This window comes from Hemiscyllium ocellatum, chromosome 21 (genome assembly GCF_020745735.1).
Source record: "Hemiscyllium ocellatum isolate sHemOce1 chromosome 21, sHemOce1.pat.X.cur, whole genome shotgun sequence".
Taxonomy (NCBI): Eukaryota; Metazoa; Chordata; class Chondrichthyes; order Orectolobiformes; family Hemiscylliidae; genus Hemiscyllium; species Hemiscyllium ocellatum.
In genome coordinates, this window is record NC_083421.1 from 47,765,057 (window position 1) to 47,789,916 (window position 24,860).

General features: G+C 44.8%; 1 protein-coding gene across 2 annotated transcripts in view; it reads left to right on the top strand.

Moving 5' to 3' along the window:
• The first annotated feature begins 17,900 nt into the window (after nucleotides 1–17,900).
• Nucleotides 17,901–24,860, top strand: part of LOC132825693 (LIM/homeobox protein LMX-1.2) — a 196,777-nt gene continuing 189,817 nt past the window's right edge. For both annotated transcript variants that reach the window (XM_060841082.1, XM_060841083.1), the window contains exons 1-2: nucleotides 17,901–18,039; nucleotides 18,551–18,737. In XM_060841082.1, the coding sequence (XP_060697065.1) occupies nucleotides 17,901–18,039; nucleotides 18,551–18,737 (326 nt within the window). The remainder of the gene's footprint in view (nucleotides 18,040–18,550; nucleotides 18,738–24,860) is intronic.

Consider the following 24,860-nt stretch of genomic DNA (forward strand, 5'->3'; position numbering starts at 1 on the left):
AAGTTTAAGCATTTGTTGGATTTACAATATGTCACTAACTTCTGCCGTGCCAACACCTTGAAACATTTTAATAGGAAAAATCAGTATTGAGGTACTGTTGGCAGCTTAGTCAGTTGCAGTACAACTGTATCAGCTTTTAAATAAAAATGGAATGTTGTTTTAAACCCATTTTTGTTGGTAGCTTCATGTGTGAGAACTATGTAAATGCTGGAACAGAATGGAGCAATTGTAATTTTGTTTTTACTGCCGGTTATTTTAAACAGTCAGGACATGAATACAGTAAAATGCAACAACAGTACTGCACATCGCCAGGAGATGGCACCAAAGGAAGCGGAGTAAAGCAATATGATGTGCAGGAGCGGTCCAAGAATCCTGCGTTCATTAGTTTTGGAAAATGTTTCCTGCCTTTATGGTTTAAATGTTAAAACAAATGGTATTGCACTTACTTGGGATCGATTGTCAAACGAAATGCCAGACATTTAATTTTGAATTTAAACATCAAAAGTAGAAGGCTTGTGTCTGTTAAACCCGATTTAGAAATAACTTAGATTTAACGTATTAGTAAAATGCAATACTTAGTGGACTTAGTTTCGATTTATGGATCAGTGTGCCCCAATTAAAGGCTGCTTTTAAATACTTCATATTTTGGTTTTTTTTTGTTTAAGTATTTAAACAGAGCTTTGCTGTTCGATCACTGCTAGGGAGCAGGTGCACGATACGTTTGAAGTGTTCGATTATTTTTTTTATTTTAAATGCCGGAGAAGTAAATGAAAACGGAGAGCAAGGAACTATTCTTTGTCGTCCCAACAGCGCACCACATCTCGCACTCACTGTGTGAAATAGTTGCAGAATGTGTGCTATTTACTTCCACGTTGAAAAGCATGCTTTAAATTCCTGCTCGCGCCTCAAGGTGGGGAAGGTCAGGATAATAATGGTGGTTAAATATGAATTACTAGTTAGGTCACAAATCACTCTGAAACTTCTCCACTAAGTCACTAATGATGCGGATCACCAATCGTTTACAATCTGCAAAAATAACCCAGTGAGCTCCTTTGATCGGAGCTTCAGCGTTTTAACCTGTGAAAGGTACAAGACAGAAACTTACTCTCATGAAACCTCGCTCGCCACATTCAAATCTTATTCCTTCGCCCCTTTCCTAACTGTTCATTTTTTCGTTTTGAACTAACGGGAAAATGTTTTGCAGTTGAGCCGGCGGCAATGTAAATGTGTGAATTGGACGTTTTGGGGAACGCAGCGTGTTAATATCTTCAGATTCACGCGGGGGTGGGGGACATTGGATTATCGTTGACCATTATTTTTAAATAAATCTAAATCGCAGATCGGTTTATCGGCGCGTCTTTGGATTTCGTTCGCTGGTTTTCGAACACTTACACCAACAGTGACGATTTCAGCCAATAATCCTAAGCAGTCTTTTAAAAATAGAAATCACATTTTCTGGGGCGCTAACAGTTAAAATTCGATCAAAAGGCATTTGGATTTTCAATCGTTGATATTCCCAGGATGTGGGACTAAAATCAGTAGAAGCTTTAACTACAAGCGTGGAATACTATTAACAAAAAAAGCTTATTTTAAAACGTTAACAAAAAAAAAGTAATTTTAGTTAGATGGTCCGCTATGAGATATTGAAGGAAATCACTAGTAATAGTGGAGGTAATGTGTACAGATTCCCCAGGCAGGAATCTGGAAAATTATTGTCCAGGGGAGTTTAGTTTAGCATTCCATACAAATTGGTACTCGTTAAGGTGGGAACGCTTATTAAAATTTAGTCAACGCTTAAAAACCTTTTAACCTTTATTTTTGTTTGGAATAAGCTGAATCCATCCAGTGATGGAATAAAGTGGATTTCCAGTTCTGACTGTACATTGAAAGCAAACAAAACGATGTATTAGAGAAATTCAGCAGGTCTGATAGTATCTGTGGAAAGAGAACAGAGTTAACATTTCGAGTCCAGTGACCCTTCAGAAATCCAACTCTGACTTCTCTCTGGACCGGCTACGTTTCTACCATAAGCTGTGTTTTCCGTTCGCGTTTCCAACATCCGCAGTTGGATCTTGGACCCCGGGCGCATGGTTTACAGGTGAGAGCCGCAGTCTGAAGCAATGTGACCCTGCAACTGGTCCCGGGCTCCTGAGCAACGCAGAGTCCATCAGCATTTCTCAATGAGGACATTTCGATGTGGCTTCACTGGGGAGTGACAGCAGTGCACGCTTTACTGAGGTAGGGGCCATTTTTCTTGCAATCGGGACGATAAGTGGCCAATTATGGTTCAACTTGGATTCGAAACACGATTAAAAAGGCGCGCTTCCCTTTGAACGCCAAGTAATGACCATTATTAACCGGCGGGATAATCGTTTGAGCTCCAACCGATTAATCACTCTGTCTGGCCTTTGCCTTCCCTTCTTAACTGTGTATTAACCCACCAGTTATTCTCGTGTGGCGTGGGGCTGGGTTCAGAATTAGGAGTTTGTGTCTGTTTGTATTTACCATCACCTTCCACTGAGAAATATTTAAAATAAATATTCTTGGAGTTCCAGAAATGATCAGGTTTGTGATTCAAACCAATGTCCTCAATAAAACTAGACACAGGTTGGAGACTTATATTGGGAGGGGAAATCTAATTACCTTAAACACCACCACCCACCCCCCCCCCCCTTCCCAAACAAATTCTTTTGAAGTCGAGACGATCTCAACGAGTAAAAGAAATGATCTAGAGGTTAAAGCCGAAAGTTCATCCTTAAAAACATTACTGCCAACAAGCAGAGGGTTAGACGTCTGTAAATCCATCTCTATGTCCGGGGTCAAATCTTACATCATTTTCACAGCGGTCCTGATCAAATGCAAAGTTACAATGTGTGTGTGTGCTTTATTTTAAAGCCTGCCGTTTACAGTGCAACTAATTCAAACCGAGCTGGTCATTGAATGGCGTTTGATCCATACATCCATTAGCGAGCTCTGGTGAGGGGGCTGCAACTAGCACGTGGGAATCCGAGCGGCCTTTGAGACCGGGGGGGTGGGGGGAGGGGAGGTGTTGGGGTGGGGGGGGGGTGGTGTTGGGATGGTGGGTGGGGGGGGGGCGGGGGGTGCAGTTGGAGAGGATCACTGTACAAGTGGCTCAGATGGATGGGGTCTCTGGGAAAGGCCAGACCGTGCCTCAGGTGGCCCACCCTGAACATCACTTGGTGCCGCGGTTCACCCATCGGGAAGGTGGCGTCAAAACAGAATGTAAATCTCCAATGGTAAGAGTGACTATGGGCGCGATATTTTTGCTAACAAGTCCCCTTATGTCCCTGAAATCTGACTGAAAGTGTTTTTTAAAGCTATTGCAGTCGGGGAATAACTAATCTCAAATGAGATAAGAGTGTATGGGTCCGGTAAAGTACGGCGGTGTTATTTTTGTTTTAACTGGTTAATGTATTGAATTCTTTCTGCTTATAAAATTGGGAGGGGGTGCTAGATATAGAGCGGTTTACTTAGTAAATTAGGTTTAAAAACCTTCGAGTTGAGAGCGATTTGTACTTAAGTCAGGGTACTGATTCACACTCGCCACAGAGTGGTTTGGAGAGGTCTTGTTTTATTGTAATGTCGGGTCCCAGTTTCGGAACTAACTTCACAACCTGCAGAATCGAAAAAGGGGACAATCAAACGGATTCAAATGTCCTTTCCTGTCATCTTGTTTGGATTTAAAATGTACGGATTCCAGCGGCATGTGGGCGTTTGTTTCCCAACACCCCCGTTTCCCGATGGGGGGAGGGAAGGAGGGGCGTGTGAAGGTGGGGGAGTACCCGGTTTATGGGATTGCTCAGGTTTGGGGCATACTGTGAAGGTGTGGGGTGATGATGCACCAGCTGTCTGGGCAAAAGAATCCATCCTGTATATAACTATATACTGACCAGGGATGTTATAACACACAGCTCTGGAATAGGAAGGAGTTAAACCCGGGCTTCCTGGATAAAAGGAATGGACACTACCAACGCTCCATAAAAGAGTTCTTGGACTCTCGCTGTGATTATAAAGTGTTTTATGCGCAGCCGGGACTATCATTAAGAGCAAACCATGATGAGCTGAAAGGTGAATATTAAACAAAATTGTGTGTAGGAGTAAATTCCTGCAGCTGTTAGAATCTGCACTGAAAACGACAAATGCTGGAGATCACAGCGGGTCAGGCAGCGTCCATGGAGAGAGAGCAAGCTAATGTTTTGAATCTAGATGACTTTTCAATATTGTTTGTGTGTTTGGGGGCAGGGGGAAGATGTGAAAACCAGTTCTGACTGGGAGATACACAGACTGATCCCAAAGCGAAGGGAGAGCTCCCCCAGGCAGCCCACACCACCAACCCAGAGAAAGCCAAACATATAAATAGAAAGTAGAGTTCACAATGACTGTCCAATCGATGGCACACTAAAGTGCCCACTGAGCTCTTTCTGTTGAAAGTTACCCTCACTCACAAGTAATCTTCAAATCATTCAAAGAGGACGAGGATTCTTCCATTTGGAGAGATCTGGAAAACATCCACTCTCTGAGGTTAGGAGTTGATGGATTTGGTTAGGAACTGACTGGAATCTGACAAGGTTAGATTCTCCCTGGTATCTGGCAAACAGCATCAGGAGGGAGAGGAACACAGCAAGGCAGGCAGCATTAGGAGGGAGGGGGACACAGCAAGGCAGGCAGCATCAGGAGGCTGGGAGAACACAGCAAGACAGACAGCATCAGGAGGGAGGGGGAACACAGCAAGGCAGGCAGCATCAGGAGGGAGGGGGAACACAGCAAGGCAGGCAGTATCAGGAGGGAGAGTGACACAGCAAACCAGGCAGTATCAGGAGGGAGAGGGACACAGCAAACCAGGCAGTATCAGGAGGCTGGGGGAACACAGCAAGGCAGGCAGCAACAGGAGGGAGGGGAACACAGCAAGGCAGGCAGTTTCAGAAAGGAGAGGAACACAGCAAGGCAGGCAGTATCAGGAGGCTGGGGGAACACAGCAAGGCAGGCAGTATCAGGAGGGAGAGGAACACAGCAAGGCAGGCAGTATCAGGAGGCTGGGGGAACACAGCAAGGCAGGCAGTTTCAGAAAGGAGAGGAACACAGCAAGGCAGGCAGCATCAGGAGGGAGAGGGACACAGCAAGGCAGGCAGCATCAGGAGGTGCAGACGTCGACCTTTCGGGTGTAATCCTTCAGGACTGGGCAAGATGCTCTGCCACCCACTGATCTCGGCAGCGAGAATCTTCACGGGTGAATTTCGTGACCCGAATGAAAAATTATTAAAACAATAATGCATGCAGAATGGTTTGTATTTTTAGAAGTCGAGGATTCTCCTGCTCCTGGGATGCTGCCTGGCCGGCTGTGCATTTCCAGCACCACACTCTCCACTCTGATCTCCTGCACCTGCAGTCCTCACTCTCTCCTCCTTGTATTTGTAAAAGCCTTGGTAAATTTAATCAGATAATTAATCCTGGAACTTCCACACCTATCTCTCCTCCCATCTCAACGCGTAAAGCGCAGGGTAAACCTCACTTCTCATGAATAGATTCCACGCTTATTCCCTTGGTCTGAAGTTCCTGGTTTGGACAGACTTGTGGACAGATAAAGGCTGTTTTGAGGTTTGTCTGGGGGGACAGAGTAAGGCAGGAGAGATGGATGAGTCTGACAGTGAGCGGCCCAGGGCAGCACCACCCCCATTCCCCCCAGCTCCTTCTCCCCTCTTTCAGAGAGAGGAACACAAGCCCTTTTTGCTAGCGCTGAATTGTTAAAAACAGAACATCTTTAGCAGAAGCAGAAATATAACCGAAAGGGTGTGTGTGGGAGGGGGCAGTTGCGAGATTTCGGTTTGATGTTTGCACCAAGTATTTCGGAAATGGGGAACACTGGAAGGATTTTGGGAGGGGAGGGTGTACCATCCCTCGGTGATAGGGAGGACGAATTTAGGTACTCGAGTCTTGCCTTGTTACAGAATGACAACCCTTGCAAATATAACAAAAAACAAGTCTTAGGCGTGATTATTGTTGTGTGACCCATCGGCCGGATTGGTTCAGGGCTGGGTAAAAGAGTTTATGGGCAGCTGGCTTACACGTGATGCAATTTACCATCATCCGACCGAGAAACAAACACGTTTTTGATCGCCTTTTTGAGGATCCCTTGTTTTTTTTTAAGTAAATCGGTGGTGGTGACTGATTGTGTTCGACACAATGCTGTGTTAAGTGAAAACTGAACTCTGGGGAAACTCAACAGGTCAGGCAGCACCTGTGGTGAGAGGGGGGTGGGGTTAATGTTTTGTATGTCATAGCAACCATGTTGGACTCAAAACATTAACTCTGTTTCTCTCTCCACGAATACCTGTTGGCTATTGCTAGTGTTATTTGTTGTACTTTTAAAAACAAGATTTCCTGCATCCGCAGTATTTTACTTTTGTCGGTTCTCTATGGTCGTGGGAGGGCTCTTACGGTCGATTGGCAATGTCCCCTTCTCTGGATCAGGAGGCATGGGTTCAAGTCCCACCTGCCCAAGCGGTGTGTGGTAGCATTTTTGAACAGGTTGATCAGAAAATATCTGGAATCCGTTTTGACTAAAACAAGGAAATCATTTACATTGTTCTGACACTTTTTTTTACAAAAAAATCTTGGTTTCAATCAAAAAGTTCGAAATGCGAACTACATATTTCAGATCTAACGGTTTGATAAGACAGAATATAGAAACTGTAAACAGAACTATTTATCGATCATTTAGCAGTTTAGATGTCTCAAGTTGGCCCGTGATTGTGACAGCTAAGTTATCATCTTCGATCTTGTCTGAAAAGACGAAGGCACTATGATTGCGGTGGGTTAGAATCATCGAGTCATTTAATTATTTTTTAAAAATCCTCATTCATAAGAATTCAAATCGGCGCTGCTGGATTCCAATTGCTGCTTTTCTAAAAAAAAGACGGTCAAATAGGTTTGACGGTTTGTATTCTCAGTGGAGTTAGTTTTCCTCTAATTGATAACGTTTTCTCACTACAGTACAATGGACTTCTCATGGGCTGGACCGAGAGCCAGGAGGAGGGTAGGGGCGGGCTGCCTTAGAGTGGCCGGAAGGTGGGAGGGACGGGGGCTTACTGGGTCTGTATTGTCTGCACTTTCCTATGTAACAGGATTGTCTCATGTACAAATGTCATTGTTGCTGTCTTGTCATATGTGGAACTGGGATTTGAGGTTTGTCCTCATCTCCCTGTAAACTGGTTGAACCGGTGAGGTTTGGGGCCTGACTTTGCTCCTCTCCCTTGTAAAATTGCTGTTGCATATAGCTGTAAATGTTACCTGGAAAATCTGTTGTAATTGTTTAATAAAATATAAAAAAAATACAATGCACTTCTCTGCGGTTTCAGTCACCAAATTGAATTCTGAACGCGGATTCCAAACTCTACCGGGAAGATTCCCAGTTTTAAAAATTGAATTCTTTTGGCGGGACTTTCCAGGTTATAATCGAGTACAAATGTGTGGAAGCGGCGCTGATTGGCAGCTCGGACAGGGGTGAGGTGAGAAAGAAACAGCAAAGTTTTGGCGGGAGCGGGAAACTAAGACTGCTAGATCCCCATAAGACAGCTCTCCGCCCAAAGACAGCCCATGGCTGAGTGTTCAGGTGGGCGCACCTGGAGAGCTCTGTAACCGTCAGCATATTGCACTGATCTCCTGGACATCTCGCTGCAGCAGGGGACTATCCGCAGTATGTTACAAGGCCACCAAATGTTTTAGCTCCCCCACCGCCACCGGCAGAAGCCGTCAGCATCATCACATCTCGGCTGTCACTCTCCGAGTTGTCACCCTAACGTGGATGAAGTGTTAATTAGAGTCCCCCTCCCGCCGGGGCTCATTTCACTGGATTTTTTTTTCAGCTCGACTCTCTGTCGAGTGAAAGGAAAGCGGGTCTACCAGAGGAATGAGGGTCACTTTTGAAAACAGTACAAGGCAACACTCCCCAGAGTCAGAGATCAGATTTCGATTAGGATCGAATATTTTGATTCCCAGAGAATCTGACCTAGGAGCATCTGTGGAGAGAAACACGGTTTACCTTCCAGGTTCCTCCATGTTCTGTTTGTCTTAGATTTCTACCGTCCGCAGTAATTTGCTTTTATTCGGGAGTTAAAGCTCAATCTGCTTGGTCATGTTATGGCCCACGTTTGGGGAAGCAGGTGGGACTTGAATCCCCGGTCCAGAAGTACGGACACTACCCCAACGCCACAACACAGTCCGCCCTGATCCTCAAACGGCAATGCGTGGCCTGACTTTCAATGAACCTCTTCCCTCCAACTATTAACACACTCAAAACATGAGGTAGCCCCAGCCCAAACAAACGCAGACCAACAAAATGTTGACAGGGCGTGTACGTTCGAATTCTGTTGCATGTAAGGCGGTGGGTAAGATCTATCCGTTTCTAAATACTGCCACAAGTCAACTGTTTTAGTCTAAACCAACTCCTGACAACATCGAGGGGCGCAGTCTCCTGTTGTATAGATTGGGTACAGAGTGCTGTATGCAGCTACGAAAATGGCAACACTTTTGCCTTGAAGTAATTCTGTCAAAAATGGAGAAATCTGCAGCATTTGTTTTTTTTTCAAATGTTAGATTGGTTCATGATCATTTCGTGTGAAGCAGCTCGGGCCGTTGTCAGTCCATCTCAACGGTTTTACACCAAAAAAAATAAAGCTTTTTCCAAGCACGTCAGCCTCACCGCGCGTTCAGCTCGGGGGCTGAAATCCTGACTAGGGCAAAGCAAAATGAAAAATAACGCGCCCCGTTCTGTGTTGCAGAATCGCTCCGGAGACGGTGTTTTGAAGGTTTGTGAATGTTTAATACGAGCTCGGTTTCCAGTAGCCCTGACGGACCCCTGTAAAGCACAGCTTCAATGAACCAGCCTGCTAATGTACTTGAACTCGGTCGCAAAGTCAAGTGAGTGTGAAGCCAGTGTTATTAACTGTGTTTCAGTTTAAGACTCGAGGAAGCCAGTGTGGGTGAAAACTGTACCGTCTGCCCCGTTCTCCCCGTGTCCAGCACAGAGACTCACTCCCTGCAGCATACTGACCCCAGCAGCGTCTCCCCGCTAACCTGCAGGCAAATGACGGCTAGAGGTTCTGACAGCTTACTGGCCTGATTTGTAAACCCTTGTGAATCCAGGAGATGTATTTGATAGGATGAGAGAGCGCGCAGACAGTAAAATCGGGCCCAACGACTGTTTTCAACTCCTAAGATTTCCCCTTGACTCTGTCAAATTTTGTTCTGCTTCCTTTTCTATTTGTAGTCCACCCTGACAGCAGGGTGTCAACAATGGATTAGATTCCCTACTGTGTGGAAACAGGCCCTCCGGCCCAACAACTCCACACTGACCCTCCGTAGAGTAACCCAGCCAGACCCTCGATTTGCCCCTGATTACTGCATGTAACACTATGGGCCATTTGTGATTGTGGGAGGAAACCCACGCAGACAGAGGGAGAATGTGCAAACTGGAATCGAACCGGGGTCCCTGGCGCTGTGAGGCAGCAGTGCTAACCACTGAGCCACCGTGCCGCCTCGATAGACACGGGAGTTCATGTCTGAGGCTCTGGTTAACGATCATTCACGCTCAAACCCAGGGAACTGTATCCTTCCTGTGTACACAGAAACAGGTCGATCAGGTCTATGCCAATGGGTATGCCTCTTGTGCACTTCCACACCTCCCGCCCCCACCCCAACACCCCCCCCCAACCCCAACACCCCCCCCCCCCAACACCCTCGTATACTTGTCGAGCTATCTCTGAATTATATTATCGCAGGCCCAGGGACTGGACTAGCTTAGACAGCCCCATTAATTCGTTCAACCCTTCATTTCGTTCTCTCCTGGGGACCTGGATGGTGAATGTACAGAGCAGTTGACCTAAGTTGCATGATCAAATGGTGAGGCAATGTGTTAATGTCACTGGACCAGCAATCCTGTAACCCTAGGCTAATGCTCTGGGGCCCTCGGTTCGAATCACCCCAAGGCCGATGATGAAATTTGCATTTAAATAAAAGTATACTATCCGTTGCTCTCAATTCGACTCGCAAATACCTTTTAGGAAGGAAATCTACCGTCCTTACATCTGACTTCAGACCCTGTAGTTGACTCTTAACTCTCCTCTGGTCAATTTAGGAATGGACAGTAAATGTCAGTTTAGCTAGCGATGCTGAATGGATAGTTTTATAAAATGCTGGAAATAAAACCAAAAAGTGCAGGAGAAAGCAGCGTTAACTTTTCAAGCCCAGTACCCTTTCTTCAGAACTGATATTTAATCCTAAAATTGAAACCTCTCAACAGAAGACCACCGTGGAAGTTGCGAATGCAGACTTGGATCTCAACGAGATCAAAAGAGTGCCGATTCTGAAGAAATCCTTTCAAACTGGAACCATTAACTCTGCCCGTCTCTGCGCAGATGCTGCCAGAGCTTCTCCAGCAATTTCTGTGATTTTTTTTGTTTCAAGTGTAAGCTCTGTCGGTTTCCAATCCTCTCGCCTTCTCATTCGCATGGTGTCCCGTCTGATTTCCAGACCATCCATCTCCCTTTTAAGGGCCTGGTCTGTCAATGTTCCAGGTGGGGAAACGCTCTCTGTAACAGGGTAGGGAGGTGTTGGAATGGAAGTCTAGCTCATGGCTTCAGTGAATTGGGGGTTGCTCCGACTCTGTTGGCACCGTGTGGCAATCAAAGATGTTTTTTCCAAGCCGGATGTTGTGCCGTACTGTTTAAGTGTCATGAAGACTTTGACTGTTTCCCTGACGGTTTAATCACATTGCATATCTCAGACTAGTTTGCATTGGCAAGGTGGGAAAGACTCAGGTTAATTGCATAGCCAGTATGAACGGCCACACGGTTCACCCGCAGTGACATGATTTTCACAATGTGCGACTGTAATATTGATAACCATCAGCTCTTGAATATCAAAGGGATCTAGGGTTACCTGGAGAAAGCTGGACTATGGGGACAAAGTTGTCAGCTATGATTGAACGGCGGAGCAGAAACGATGTGCTGAATGGCTTATTTTATGCTCCAATGTCTTATGGTCTTTCCGGCCTTAACAAAGTGTCACTTCCTTGGTGTTTCCAGGCAGATTTTTGCTGCGTATTGGAGCATTGGGAAGATATACGAAACGCCAGCGTTTCTGTTCTGTGAATAACGTTTCGTTCATGACCCGGGAAGGATTTACAAGGTAGACCTAGGTTGAGAGCAGAAATATTGAGCTGCTCGGCTCAGTCCAGAAGCCAACCAACAAGCCAGACCTGGACAACACGAACGAGGTAAATGCAGCCCGTATCTATATTTGTGAAGAACGCAACTCTGTCTCGACACAGACGGCCCAGTGTCACTGAACACAACTCGGGAAAACAACGTAGCACTTCTCAAAGTATTCTTATAGGAAATCTAATCAGTTGTTCTAAGTTTTGGAGATCCCTCGAAATTGGGCCATAATAAACCCCATGAGCTGGTGGGTGGGAACTGTTCCTGGAAATGTAGTGGAGGCAGGTTTAGGAAGGAATTGGATGTTTCTTCGGATGGAAATAGGCTGCGAGAGGAAGGGGCAGGAGATTGGCGCCAAGGCATGAAGCAGCGGGCCGAAAGGCCTCCTCCTGCACACTGAACCCGGCACGTGGCACGTGACCCCCCCCCCCCCCGGCTGTTTCCAGGGCAACGTGCCTCGGCGTTCCATTGGGAGACAGTCCCAGGAAAGGACAGGGTGCACAAGCGTGCAACTCTCTCCTAAGATCTGATCACCCCCCCTCCAGACCTGACCCCCCGCCCTCATCCGACCTCCTCCCAGATCTGATCACCCCTTCCCAGATCTGACCCCCCATGCCCATAACTAACCTCCTCCCAGATCTGATCACCCCCTCCCAGATCTGATCACCCCCTCCCAGATCTGACCCCCCATGCCCATAACTAACCTCCTCCCAGATCTGATCACCCCCTCCCAGATCTGACCCCCCATGCCCATAACTAACCTCCACCCCCAGATCTGCCCCTCCCCCAGATCAGACCCACTCCCCAGACCTGATAACTTCCCTCCCCCGGACCTGATCAGCCCCCTCCCCAGATTTGACCTCCTCCTCAGATCGGACTCCCTCCCTCAGAGCCCGGATTCTGACCCAGCTCAGAGCCCCAGATCTGACGCCCACCCCCACCCCCGCCCTCACCCACATGCCCTTTTTGATTTTCATGCCCATACCATCGATTAGAGGCAACAGTCTGCACTGGCTTCGTTTACTGAACTTTTGCAAAAACTTTCCATTGAGTTGATTTTGGAACATCAGATCTCAATGCACAAAACCAGCCACTAACCCGCAAGAGCAGTTACGGCGTTTCATCCCGGATATGAGAGATTTTTAAACACTGCATAGAAATTACATTTGTGCTGAGCGAATACATTTTGTAAATTAATAAATATCGTTCATTTGATTGTTGCGCTTTAATTTGCATAAAGTTCCTTTCGATGGATAAATTTGAACATACAGTTGCAAAGTCTTAGCAATAATTTTATGTGGGTGCTGGTTGATTGTAACCTGCACATCCGCCAATGAAAAGGGTACTGTTTTGAAGAAATGGAAAATGAACTACACAATATGGTGAATTGGCCACGCTAGATCGTCCATAGTGTTAGGTGCATTAGTCAGAGGGAGTTGGGTCTGGATGGGTTACTCTTCAGAGGGTCGGTGTGCATGTGTTGGGCCGAAGGGTCTGTTTCCACGCTGTAGGGAATCTAATCTAATCTAATCTAATATGTTATTGTCAAAAGTTTGTTCTAATAATATGGTTTGGACACAAACTTTCCAACTTTATCAAAACACCGTCAGTGTATTGATTCTGTTCACTGGCGTGTTTACTTCCCTGCAAATAGTCATTTTCATTCGTTAAAGAGATTGCGCCGGAATATGAAAGGTAACATCTGTCTTCTGCCCCAGACGTGACAGTCCCTCAGCTATTGCGACTATAACACTAGTACTATAGCTAGCTGTATCTCATTCATTCACTGACAGATATGAAGGACACATTAAAGTCTGTTATAACCAGACCTCCAAACCCGCGCCCAAGTGATGGAATTGAAAACGTTGCTATGTGTGAAATGTATAGGTAATTTATCTTTTAAGTCCCTTTTGGCCAGAGTAGACCATAGTTGGAAAAGCTAAGGGATCTGAACGCGGATACAATTCATTTTCAGCTTATTTCTTGTTGAGAGTTGCCCACGTGAGAGAAACTTTGCAGTCACTGACGGCAAATGGCTCGGCTCTCACTTTAGTAAAGCTCAATGCTCCAAACTGGAATACCCAATAGAGTCCCACTCACACTCTCTACCTTATCGGCTTCAGTTCTGTGTTTTTTTTCCCCCCATGCAAGACATATGCATGCTTGCCCGAACGGATTGATGGTGCGACTGTACCGCATATAATCTCTTCCGTCCAGGGGGTGTAGCGCCCCCATTCTCTCTCTTATACATTCACACAAAACGCCCTTTAGCATGCTTTTGCCTGAAAGGTTGTCTTCTTCCTTACATTGGTATGTGTGCTACAAAAGCAAAGCTTTGCAACAGAAGGGAGGCTGTCTTTGTCTTGTTGAGTGTTTTCTGGTGTACAAACCCTCTATTTCTATTGTTATCCGGACAGGTCGATGTATTGGCGACACAGGGACAGCGGGGGGCGCAGTGGTCCGGTTGCGCCTCGCTGGTATAGTTCAGTTACAAACCTGCCTGCGGGAGAGCTGATGCGGTTCAGGAATTAAGGTACTGTAATGCCCCACTTATATTCCAATCTACTTCGCAGTAAACCATTTTCATCCACATTTCGACTAATAATTCGCTCTAGTCCGAGCCCCAAAATAAACAAAAATAGTGTAAACATAGAGGTCAGTTCATACAGCTTCAGTATTCACGTCGGTGACATTTCTGTTACGTTCACTTGTGTGGATTGAGATGTTAAATAACAGCAATGGTCTGCAGTGAGAAACGTTAATTTATATTAACACTGTCGCTATTTCTCAATTGAGAACCGGTACGTTATCGCCCTCAAAATTGCAATCAAGCGTTTGAACACAAAAAGCAACAGCGCATTACACGTTTCGCAAACCGAACTAAGAATATATTAAGACAGTGAACAAAGTATTTAAAATCAAACACTGCAATTCAAATATTTACAAGAATAAATTAGAGGCTATAGCATTGTTTTATTCGCCTGCTTTCAGTTATGGTTCTCAGTTTCAATTTGTTAAAGGAATGACTGACTCTGAATCGAAACATTTCAAAAATGTAAAATCTAACGATAAAGAAAATCTCGCTCTGCCATTTCCTTGCACTGTAGTCCGTGTTATGAATTTTTGTTGTTAATAAAATGATTGTATTCGAATTGGCAATGAAACTACATCGCGGTGCTTGTAAATTTCCTTCAGTTGCTGTTAAAAAAAATAGATTTGCACAATTCGAAATCTCCAGGATTTTGAACATCTATTCGATGTCAAAACTAAATGTAATCGTACGGGGAAACAAGGCCGGGCACGTTTGCATCCCATAATCTTCAAACCCAGAAATCGAAAATTCCCTAAAACGAAATTTCTGGAATCTGAGAGATAAATCCATCTTGTGCTAATTTTCCCCGAATTTCTAACAGACACAGCAGTGGAATATTCAGCGTAGAATGTGGAGAGCCGGACAAGGTAACAGAACAATTATTTAGGAGAGTATGATGCACATATATAAAAATATATTTTGGCCTAGTTATTTTAAGCGATTTATTTTTTAATAAACCCCCTTATTTTAATTTAAAATGTTTCCTTCCATGGGCCAACTAACATGAAATTGCAAGTTCTAAATAATACATATTTAATAAAATCAATGTGTGATTTTTATGAACCTGAAATAAGCAGGCGATTTCCCCAGGATGCCAATTAGAATTTAATAATAACTACGACCCATTCGCTCCCGCGATTCCAACTTTAAAGCAGTTTGGACAATTTTGTGAGCCTGGATTATATTGAGATACGATCCGGAATCGTTTCCAATGGATTGTACGGCGATTTGACATTTGCAGACGAATGCTCCCATTCAGTATAATCTCCCATTGTGTGCGAGAAAAGTTTACACGGGCATATCAGTCTTATTCCGGTGCGCCTCTCGCGATGCGTGGTTTATAGGCAAGTAACGGAAAGTAAGTACATTTTAATTAAATAAACCCAATGGTTTAGCGGCTGAGGGTCACAATTCCCCACTGACTGTGCTCGATCGACTCAAAAGTTGCATTAGTCTTGGCGCGGTCAAATTCGCCTAAACTCACCTAAAAACGTGAGAGGCCACTTGCAGCCACGTCTAAAGGCGTGAAAGCGGCCCAGTGATGTGTGTATGTCTAATTTCTTTTTAAAGCCCCTCTTATTTAACGCTTGAGCACTAATGAAGGAAGACTCCGTGATCTTAACTCGCTCATCCTGCAACTTAGCCACATCAATCTCCTCTGGTCAGTACAGAGACCAGAGTCATTTTTAAAAATATAAATTGAGCAGGATTGGGACTGTCCAGTCCCCTTGGTGGGGCAATTTACACGCAAGTTAGTGAAGTCTGCCGCTAATAATCATTTCAATAATTGTTGTAAAAGATCCAGAGTCTGATCAGAGAAGAGGGAGAGATTTTCTCCAACATCATAACCAAGCCGCCGACACTGATCTTACTGAGAGCGGCTCACTCACACCTAAGGACATATGCCGTTGATGAAATTCAGATGTTATTAAAGGAAGACGAAAAATATTTTAATTGAGATATTACGACTTCAAAACGCCAACCGCGCAGTTGGAAAGAACATAACAAAACGTCCCAGAGTAACCGTTCAGATAGAAGATGCGTTCTTTATACATATAACCACTCTCAGAGCTGCTGCGCAGACTATTTTAGTGATAGACATTAGGACACACTTGCTGGCGGCGAGTGCAGATGTCAGATGAACCAAAAATCAAACGGGTGTGTGTGTGTGTGTGTTTGATGAGGAGGATATTTGCAGATGTCTCGCTTCGAAGGACCTGCTTGAATATTATCTCCAGTCCCTTGTTGCAGTCGAAAAGAGGGAGACAAACTGACAATGGGTGCCGGCTAACGCCGCCCGATATCTGAGCAATCTATCACTGCATATTTCAGCGCAGAGATACAGGCTGGAGCTGGGGCGTAGATATCAGGGTGCTGAGCGCAGCCTATCTCGCCTCTCTGCTCCTGGGGAGATTATCAGACGCGAGAGCCAGGTGCAAGGTTGGCAATTTGCTCAGGAATATAAAATAAAAAGAACCTCGTTCGTGTTCCTCGCTTTCCAACATTCGTTTTATTGTCAGCGAACATCACTGAGTTAATCATTAAAAATCTGATCAAATGTGAAGCCTCGCTTTTGTTTAACATTGTATTTTATTTTTAAAAATGTACTAGCAAGTCGTTAGGAGTGCGGACATATTGGTTTAAAATCTGAACGCGCATCAAGTGTCCAGGCTCGCCCGATGCCCTGCTGGAAAGACAGTCTTTGCTCGCTTTTGGGGAGTGCAATCTGGGGACTGCAGCCTTCGCTTTTAAACAAGTGTGTGTGTGTTCCAGTAAACATTTAACACACTTTGTATTAAGTGAAGTCAATGACGGCCACTCTTGTCAGTCACGGTACAAGCGAGTGGCCCGAATGAGACACCTTCGGTTCTCCTCGGTATCTCGGGGAGCTCTCTCGCCTTTCCCAGCCGGAGCGAAGTCTCTGGGCGGCAATTGGTCACATTTAACGATTTCCTCCCCTGTCATTTTAACATAAACAAAAACACGAGCGTTTCCGAAACCATTAACTCGTCACTTACGCCGGCTCACATTTCCAGGGCAGAAATATGCATGTCGCCAGGCTTATCCTGAAATACTGTCTCGTCAAACATTTTGTTTTTTAAGTTTGTGAGGAGGGGAAATGGGAAATCAGTGCTGAGTCAAGTTGAGGGAGTGAAATCAGGGTGCGTTTCGCTGTCAGCTTTTTTCGCTTTCATTATTATTGCCTTGAAGCTGGGAAGTTGCTAGTTTGAAGGGGAGAGTGTGTGTGTGTGTGAGAGAGAGAGAGTGGAGCTGCTGCCGGTGAGTGGGGACCGCACCTGGTCTCATGTGTGTGTGTGTGTGAGAGAGAGGGAGTGAGTAGAGCGGGCCCGTGGGAGGCGCAGTGCTACAGCGGCCAAGACAGCGTGCACAACCTGGGGGGGGGGGGGGGGAGGCGCATCTCCAGCGTGCTGGCGTATGTATCCGTGCGCCGGGCTCTCCAACCCCCTCCCCCCCCCTCTATCCCCCCCCCCCCCCCCCCCCCTCCCCCCCCCCCCCCCCCCCATCGTTCTCCCTGGCTCTATACCCACCCCGCTCCAAAGAAGGGTCCATGGCACATTCCCACCCGAGCACCCAGGGAAAACCTCAGCTTCGCTTCTTGGGATTTACTCCTAGCTCATTTCCTCCTTCATCATCCCTCAAAAAAAAAGAGAAATCACCCCGAGAAGATTGGATTGCAAGTTTTGTCCTGGCGAGTCTCAGCACTGCTCCCTTCCTCCCTCACTGGGTTCCCCCAGGTGCCAATAAGTAACGTCTTTACTTCAGAGCAGCCTTTATTTTTAAACTGAACCAAGTGCTGATCTTGTAAGTGCAACGATCAATTACTCACCAATACCAAGTTACAAAGCGAGCTGTCTGCCGCCTCATTTCCCCCCCCCCCTCTCTCTCTCTCCCTCCTGTGCATGTGAACGTGTGTAGGAAATAGTTTGTATCGATTGTGCTAAAGTTAGCATTAAAGTTGGGAGTTGTGGGAAGGTTGGGGGGGGGGGGAGGGGGAGAGGTGGTGAATGTGTGAGTGGACGCCGCTTGGTGCTTTCAGAATAGTAATCCTAAGGATGGCTCTCACTACAGGTCCCGAATCTCTGACCAGGGGCTTCAGCAGACGAGAACCCGAGTGTCGAAAGATGCTAGACGGCATCAAAATGGAGGAGCACCCGTTACATTCAGGTCCTGCTACCTTGGGAATGCTACTGGGTAAATCAAGTCTTTATACCATTTATACAGTCTCATTTAATTGAAAACAAAGTAAGCGCCATTTGTTGCATACCGTGAACCAAGCTATTGCTGGCTTTGTGTGCAACCTTTCACTGACTGAGTGGCCAGTTGTAGATGTGTCAAGTAGCTCTCGGACACTCAGTGAAACCGGCACTCTGTACAACAGGATTTATTTACGAAACAACGTTGGGGGAACCATCGCTGCCGGTCGATATGGCACTAACTTTCTCCAAGTTGTTCTCTGCCTCCGACAGCCCACGTCTCTTTTCTCAAGGAGTGACACATTCTCCCGAGCTGTCCCTGAACAAACCTTTGCCTGTAGAAGTGGGGAATCATTCTGGCGGGGATGAGGTGTAGGGGGGGAAGATACAGTACAGATCGATGCGCTGGGGAAGGGTCAATATGAAAATAGCCAAAATATAAAAAAAGCACCCATCATCCAGCAAGATATACTTTTCTCAATGCATTTTTTTTGTGTTTATTGCTGCAGGTTCTGACTGTAAACATAAAGAAGTATGCGACGGTTGTCAAAGACCTATCGAGGATCGCTTTCTGATGAGAGTGAATGAAGCCTCTTGGCACGAACATTGTCTGCAGTGTACCGTGTGTCATCAGCCTCTCACCAGGAGCTGCTATTACCGAGACAGGAAACTTTACTGCAAACAAGACTATGAACAGTAAGTTCGTGCCCATCTTGTTTAAAGAACACAGGGAGACTGTACCCCATTTAATTTTTTTTTCTTCTTCTGTAGTGAATAAGGATTGTTTTGAGGGATGGGGGGAGATACTGACGCCGCAATTTTCCAGATTACTTTGCAAAACACAAAGTCAGTTTCCATCACAGCCTCCCCCTCACCCCCCAAAATATTGCTTCCATGGTCACTATTATTGACGGTGAGTTTTTCTTTGTTAACCAGAGCTTTTGACTCAGGGATTTTTTGTTTTAAAAATAGGAATATAAAAGCCTGCTAGCAGAACAAAACCCGCGCATTTTTCCAGGCCCTATTTCTGGGGTTTCCCACGTTCTCTCAGGATATTTAATGCGTGATAATAACAAAACAAAAACGGCTGATTTGCAAATGTCAGTTTCGCGGCCTATATCTCTGGGCCTGCCTTACTCCGCCAAGGTGGAAATGTAATCATGGATTCGCTTCCATTTCACGTGAGGGTCGGTGCCTCCGAGATTCCGCTTGGAAAAGCCAGCGGAATCTTCTCTATCGTTTCTTTCATGCAGTTTGACCTTGTTCTAAGGTACAGTAACGGTGCCACAATAATTAGACATCCCCCAGCAAAGAGAACTTGGTCGATGTTCTATGTCAAGAATTTTCTTTTGTTTTTGGTAACTGTATTGTGTGTGTGGAACGATAATGAGAATGATATCGATATTAGCCGAGATTGGCAGTGTGACTGTGGATATGTGTGTTTGGAGCACAGTTTGTGGTATAGCTATGAGTACATATTTTAATACTCTCACCTTACTTTCGAAGAGAATAATTTTAACACATGAGGAATGGTTGTATCTAATTTTTTTTCCTCTTAAAAAAAAGCTCCGTTTATGTCTGGGTACAACATGACCACAAAACCCCAAATGATACCTCAAGTATTTCCCCCCTCGCCATCATTATCCTCAACAGAATCAACAATATGCATACAGCATTCGTTCATAATAAAGCAAGTGCTGCAGAAACAAATCGCAACTGAACGGAATCGAATGTATTGTGTGTGTGTGTTTAATTCAAATCCCCTCGTGCAGCAGTCCCTACCTCCACCCGGCTATTTGCCTGTTTCTCTCCATTTAGAACTTTGTTGTTATTTTTTTCTTTTTTTGGGGGGGGGGGGGGTGGAGGGTTGAAGGAGGGAGGGGGGAGTGTCACTGAAGGTGCCGGCAGTGTCATCACCTGGGCTACTTTAGCACTATTCTCTTCGCTGAAATTAGCGGGCTGCCAGATAAACTGCAGGTAGCTAAATATCAAACAAAACACTCGGGCAAAGTAATGCACACGCCGCCGTGGACCCGGGACAGCAATGGCAAGGCGCTACAATCCTATCGGCCTGGACCGTTTCAGCTTCCCCCAACCCCTCCTCAACACACACACAAAAAGCCCCCCACCTCAAAACCCTCCAAAGATTCGCTGTGATGGGTCAGACACACTGACCCACTGCTGTTGCATGAGTCGGATTGACACTTTGCATTGAGAGTGAGCGAGCTTCCAAATAAAAACCCCGTAAATCGGCCAGTGCTGATACATTTCTCTGACACCACTATTTTTCGTCTTTAATTAATACATTTTGTTTTAAATCAAAATTGCTTTAATGTTTTTTTAAAAAAATGGTGTTTGAGGTGTCACTTAGGCTTTGGGAGTTTGATTCAATCTGTAATTATTCAGTATTCCCACGTTTATGGGTCAGATGTAGATATTTGTACAAGTTCTAAATATGAGAAAGAAACGTGGGGGGGGGAGGAAATCAGCCTGTCCCGGGTCGGTATTTTTAAAGATCTTTCAAAATAATTTTTAAAAAGCCCATCCTTCACACATTTCCCAAACAGAGTCTCGCAGTCAGACCTGGAATGCAATGCGAAAGCTCCAGCGGTTTCACACAGGCCTTTGGATGAATACAGGTTCTGGGCAAAGTCACGTTGGACGGGTTTGGGGGGCACAGTTTGAACTCAAAACCAAGCGCCCGGATTTGACCGGTCCAACATGTGTGTTCGCCGGCCTGGAAATCAAAGCAGCGTTTACAATTGACTGCCTTTGATCGGCTGGAAAATGCCACCGAAAGTATTTATTATCAAAGACAAATTTAGTTTTTAATATTGAAGGGCGATTGTGCCATCTTCCCAAATAGTTGTTCAAGTGGGAAAGGGACAGAGTAGGCAAGAAAAGAAAGCTGATTGTGAATTCTTGGCCTTGCTGGATCCTGGAATTTTCATTTTCTAAAACAAAAGTTAGTTACACTCCGAACGGAGAGCTCAGTGGAGCTTAAAAGTTGCGTTTTATATGCACGCATTGGTTTTTGTTCTCAATTATTAACAGCGTTCCTAAACATTGCGCCCTTACTTAAATAATCGTGAAGTTTTCCTTTCGCAAACCGCGCTCTCCATTTCCCACCCAACAGTCTGGAACAGAAAAGGCTCCTTTATGGAGTTTAATTCCGGCCAGACCATCCCAGAGCGTAGGGTGGGAGAGGGGGAGAAGGTGGGGGCGCGCAGAGGAAAAGCGGACGATGAAGTGTTGAAGACGGAAGGGGGGAAGGTGGAAGGGGTGAGGGGGGGTGGGGGGTGGGGAGGTGTGAGCACAAGGTAGGAAGAGAACAGGCCAAGGTGGGAAAAGAGAGATGTGAGCGCGAAGGAGCAAAGGAAAAAGAGGGACTGCAGGAATGAAGGAAAGAAAGAAAGGGGATTGGGAAGGAGAGATAGAAAATAGGGAAGAGTAGGAAGGGGAAGGGGACAGCAGGGAGGAGAGAAAAGCAAAAAAAAGAGTGGGAAGAGAGAAAGGAAAGAGAGTGGGAAGGAGAGAAAGGCAAAGTAGGAAAGAGATAAAAGAAAAAAAGTAGGAAAGACAGAAAGGAAAGAGAGAGGAAAATGGGAGACTGAGAAGAAAGGGAAAGTAGGAAGGAGAGAAAGGAAAAAAAGAATGAGAAAGACAGAAATGAAAGAGAGTGGGAAAGAAAGGAGAAAGAGTGTGGGAAAGAAAAAGGGGAGAGTGGGAAGGAGAAAAAGAAAAAAGGGGAGCAGGAAGGAGAGAAGGGGATAAAAGGGAGGGAGGAACAAAAAGGCAAGGGCGAGAAGGAGGAAGATAAGAAAAGGGGGAGAAAGATGTGTAGACTCATAGCAGAGTGCGGTCCATCTTGCTTGCCTGAGTGGGGTTTAATGGTGTGAGGCAGTAGAAATGCTGGAGGAGTTTGTTGCAAGTGTTTTGGAGAGTTCACGTGTCAAGTTGATGCACAGAGGCGGCGCCTTTCAGCCCAGGCACACACTCTGACCGGGATAGTGCGGGAAAGGCAGCACGCGTCATTACAGCTGGCTGATTTATTCGGCCTCTTGACTAAACAAAAAAATTCAACCTTTCAAAAATGACATGATTTATTTCTGTCTTTTCACTTTTTTTTGTATTTTTTTTGAAAAAATAAAGGCAAGTTACGGGATGGTGTGTGTGATCTCTCTGCAGTCTCCGCAGTAACAGGTGGTAGGGCAAGCAGACGCGAGGGGAAATCCAGAGCTCCCAGCTCCCTGTCAGACTGGGTCTAAACCTGCCCTCTCATTAACGTGTGTCTGTCTGTCTGTGTGTGTGTGTGTGTGGCGGGGAATACTTTTTTCGGGGGTGGGGAGGGCAGTTTTTTCAAAACTCGTTTGAAAGTTTGGTCACTGCGGTTTGAAAATTTGAGCAGTCAACTGAAGTAGATTAAAAAAACTCCCCAATTTTACCCTCGCCATGCACATATCCCTCAGAGAAATATTCCCCGCGGACTATGTATTAAACACTTTCGGCACCACGAGTTCTCAACACATCTTGGTGCCTTCAGTTTTTTTTTGTTTTGACGCGGTTGGTGGGATTTTAATGTATAGGAATGTATATTTAAAGTGTAGGAATTAGATGGTTAGATCGAGAGCCGACGGACTAACCCTCCAGAGAAATAAACTTACTGCAGTGCTTTGATTTCTACGATATCTCTTGTAAAGTGAGAGTTTGAAATGCTCGAGAAGCTTCCGTTGGTACGGTGAAGTCGACCTTAATAAAACCTTTAGGCCCGAAGCAGTTTTGAAAGAATTTCGTTTTTTTTAAAAGAAAATCAACCATCTCTGAAGTGCAATTGTTGGACTGTGTGCATTCTATTACAGTGTCAGGGAAGGTATCCCGTTTGGATCGGAGAAATTATATTTTGCGTGAATTCGGTATAAAACAAACGACAACATTGCAAACGAACGATGTTATTTTCAACGACGCAACTCCCTATGAAATAATAAAAATGAACTCACACGATTGCAGATAAGGGCTGTGTTATAGTAACACGGGAAGCACTACATTTACTTTCGGTAGTGCTTCTGAATAAGACCACGCGTTTGAGAGGTTTAGATCACTGAGCTGTTGTGTTCCGTTTCTATTTAATTCAATTCAAGGCGAATGATTTGAAACGATTTTGAATGGCTACAAATGATTATTCTGTCTGTTGCAGTCAGCTGGTGTAAATTGTTTGCGACTGAGTTGGTGTAACGGCTGTCAGAAATCAAAACGAGCCCCATAGAAATGATCACGTTGCTAAGCAGAATTTTTTTCTTACAGTAGTTCCTACAATTGTTCCTGTTTGGAACACGCTCATTTGCCAGTTCTCTCAGAAGTGTATGCTGATAACAGTGTTGTCTCTGGAAGTTAATTGCAAAGAAATCAAAATTGCCATCATATGATATAGGTGTACAATTTATGTTTGGGAACATTCGTAAGGTTGTAATTTAATCAAGGGATTGATACTGGTTTTCAGATCACCATTGCAAAGCTTTAATATTAACTTGCTGCTTAAGCTGTAACATTTACTGAGATACGTTACAAGGAATTGAGAGTTGTGGAAACAGCAATTCTGTCAGCCATTTAGTTATCGTTGTGGACAGTTAACTCACATAATCAGAAAAGAAATCGCCTTTGGTGGGAATTATCATCACTCTATGATTGTGTAAAATATTCATTTACAATGTTCTGTCTGGAAGAAATTTATTACAAGCTGTATTTTTTTTTGAAAAAAAACTTAATATAAACCTTATTAGGATTTCTCTGCTACGACCAAATTTGCATTACCGATATGTCAGAATTGCCCAATATTCACAAACATTTACCTCCACCAATCTGCTCCTTCCTGTCTGGGCTGAAATGCCATTGACTGATACAGGTTGACTACTTATTCTGGGGTTTCTGATCTGAAGTTCCCACTTGTGACCAATTCTGTGAATTCATAGCACAAGGGCTCAGTTTGTTTCACCCTTATGTGAGTTTCTGAGTTAAGCTTAGCCCTTAGTTATTTTAGTAAGACTTTCTTTCACCAAATTTTGGGCTTTCCAGAGAGAATCAATGTGATGTCATTCTTAAAAAAATAAAAGGTCTACCCCACATAGCTGTCCACTGCATTATCACACTTCATGCCTGTCACTAAAATTTAGGCCCTTTTTATATATAGGGTTTTAACATGGCCACTTCAATCACTGAAGCATAATAGTACTCTGCTAGAAGCCTGGCAACTAAACAAAAGACAACAACTATTGCTTTGCATCAACTTTTGTCAGGCATTCACTAGGCTTCCCAACAGGGCTTTAAGTGGTTAGTGGCAACAATGTGAATTTCATAGCTACAGCATGAAAATCCATTGCCATGGATACTGGCAGTAAATGCTTACATAGGAAAATCTTTGTTGAGGTTATTGTGCTTATGAAAGGTTTACTTTTAATGCAAACTGGTATAACATTACATTTCCTCAACACTGGCTGAGGTCTCTGCTCACTCTATTATGCAAAGTTTGAAATACTAAAGTTTGATTTACCTGAGCAGGGAACCTTGTGACATCATGTGGATCTGATGCAAAATTATTTAAATGTACAAATAAGTTATACATTGACCTGGCATGTTAAATGGTGCAGCTGAGATGTGTAAACTGTTCTGTAGCAGAATACTTTATACTTATTAACCTCGGTTGAATCATGATACCTGGTGTGACATGACATGGTAGCCTGCTGTGAACGCCACCTCAGACTGACAGCAACAAACATTTAATGAGATGGGATGCAGCCACATAAATCAACAGCCCTTTGGAAGAAC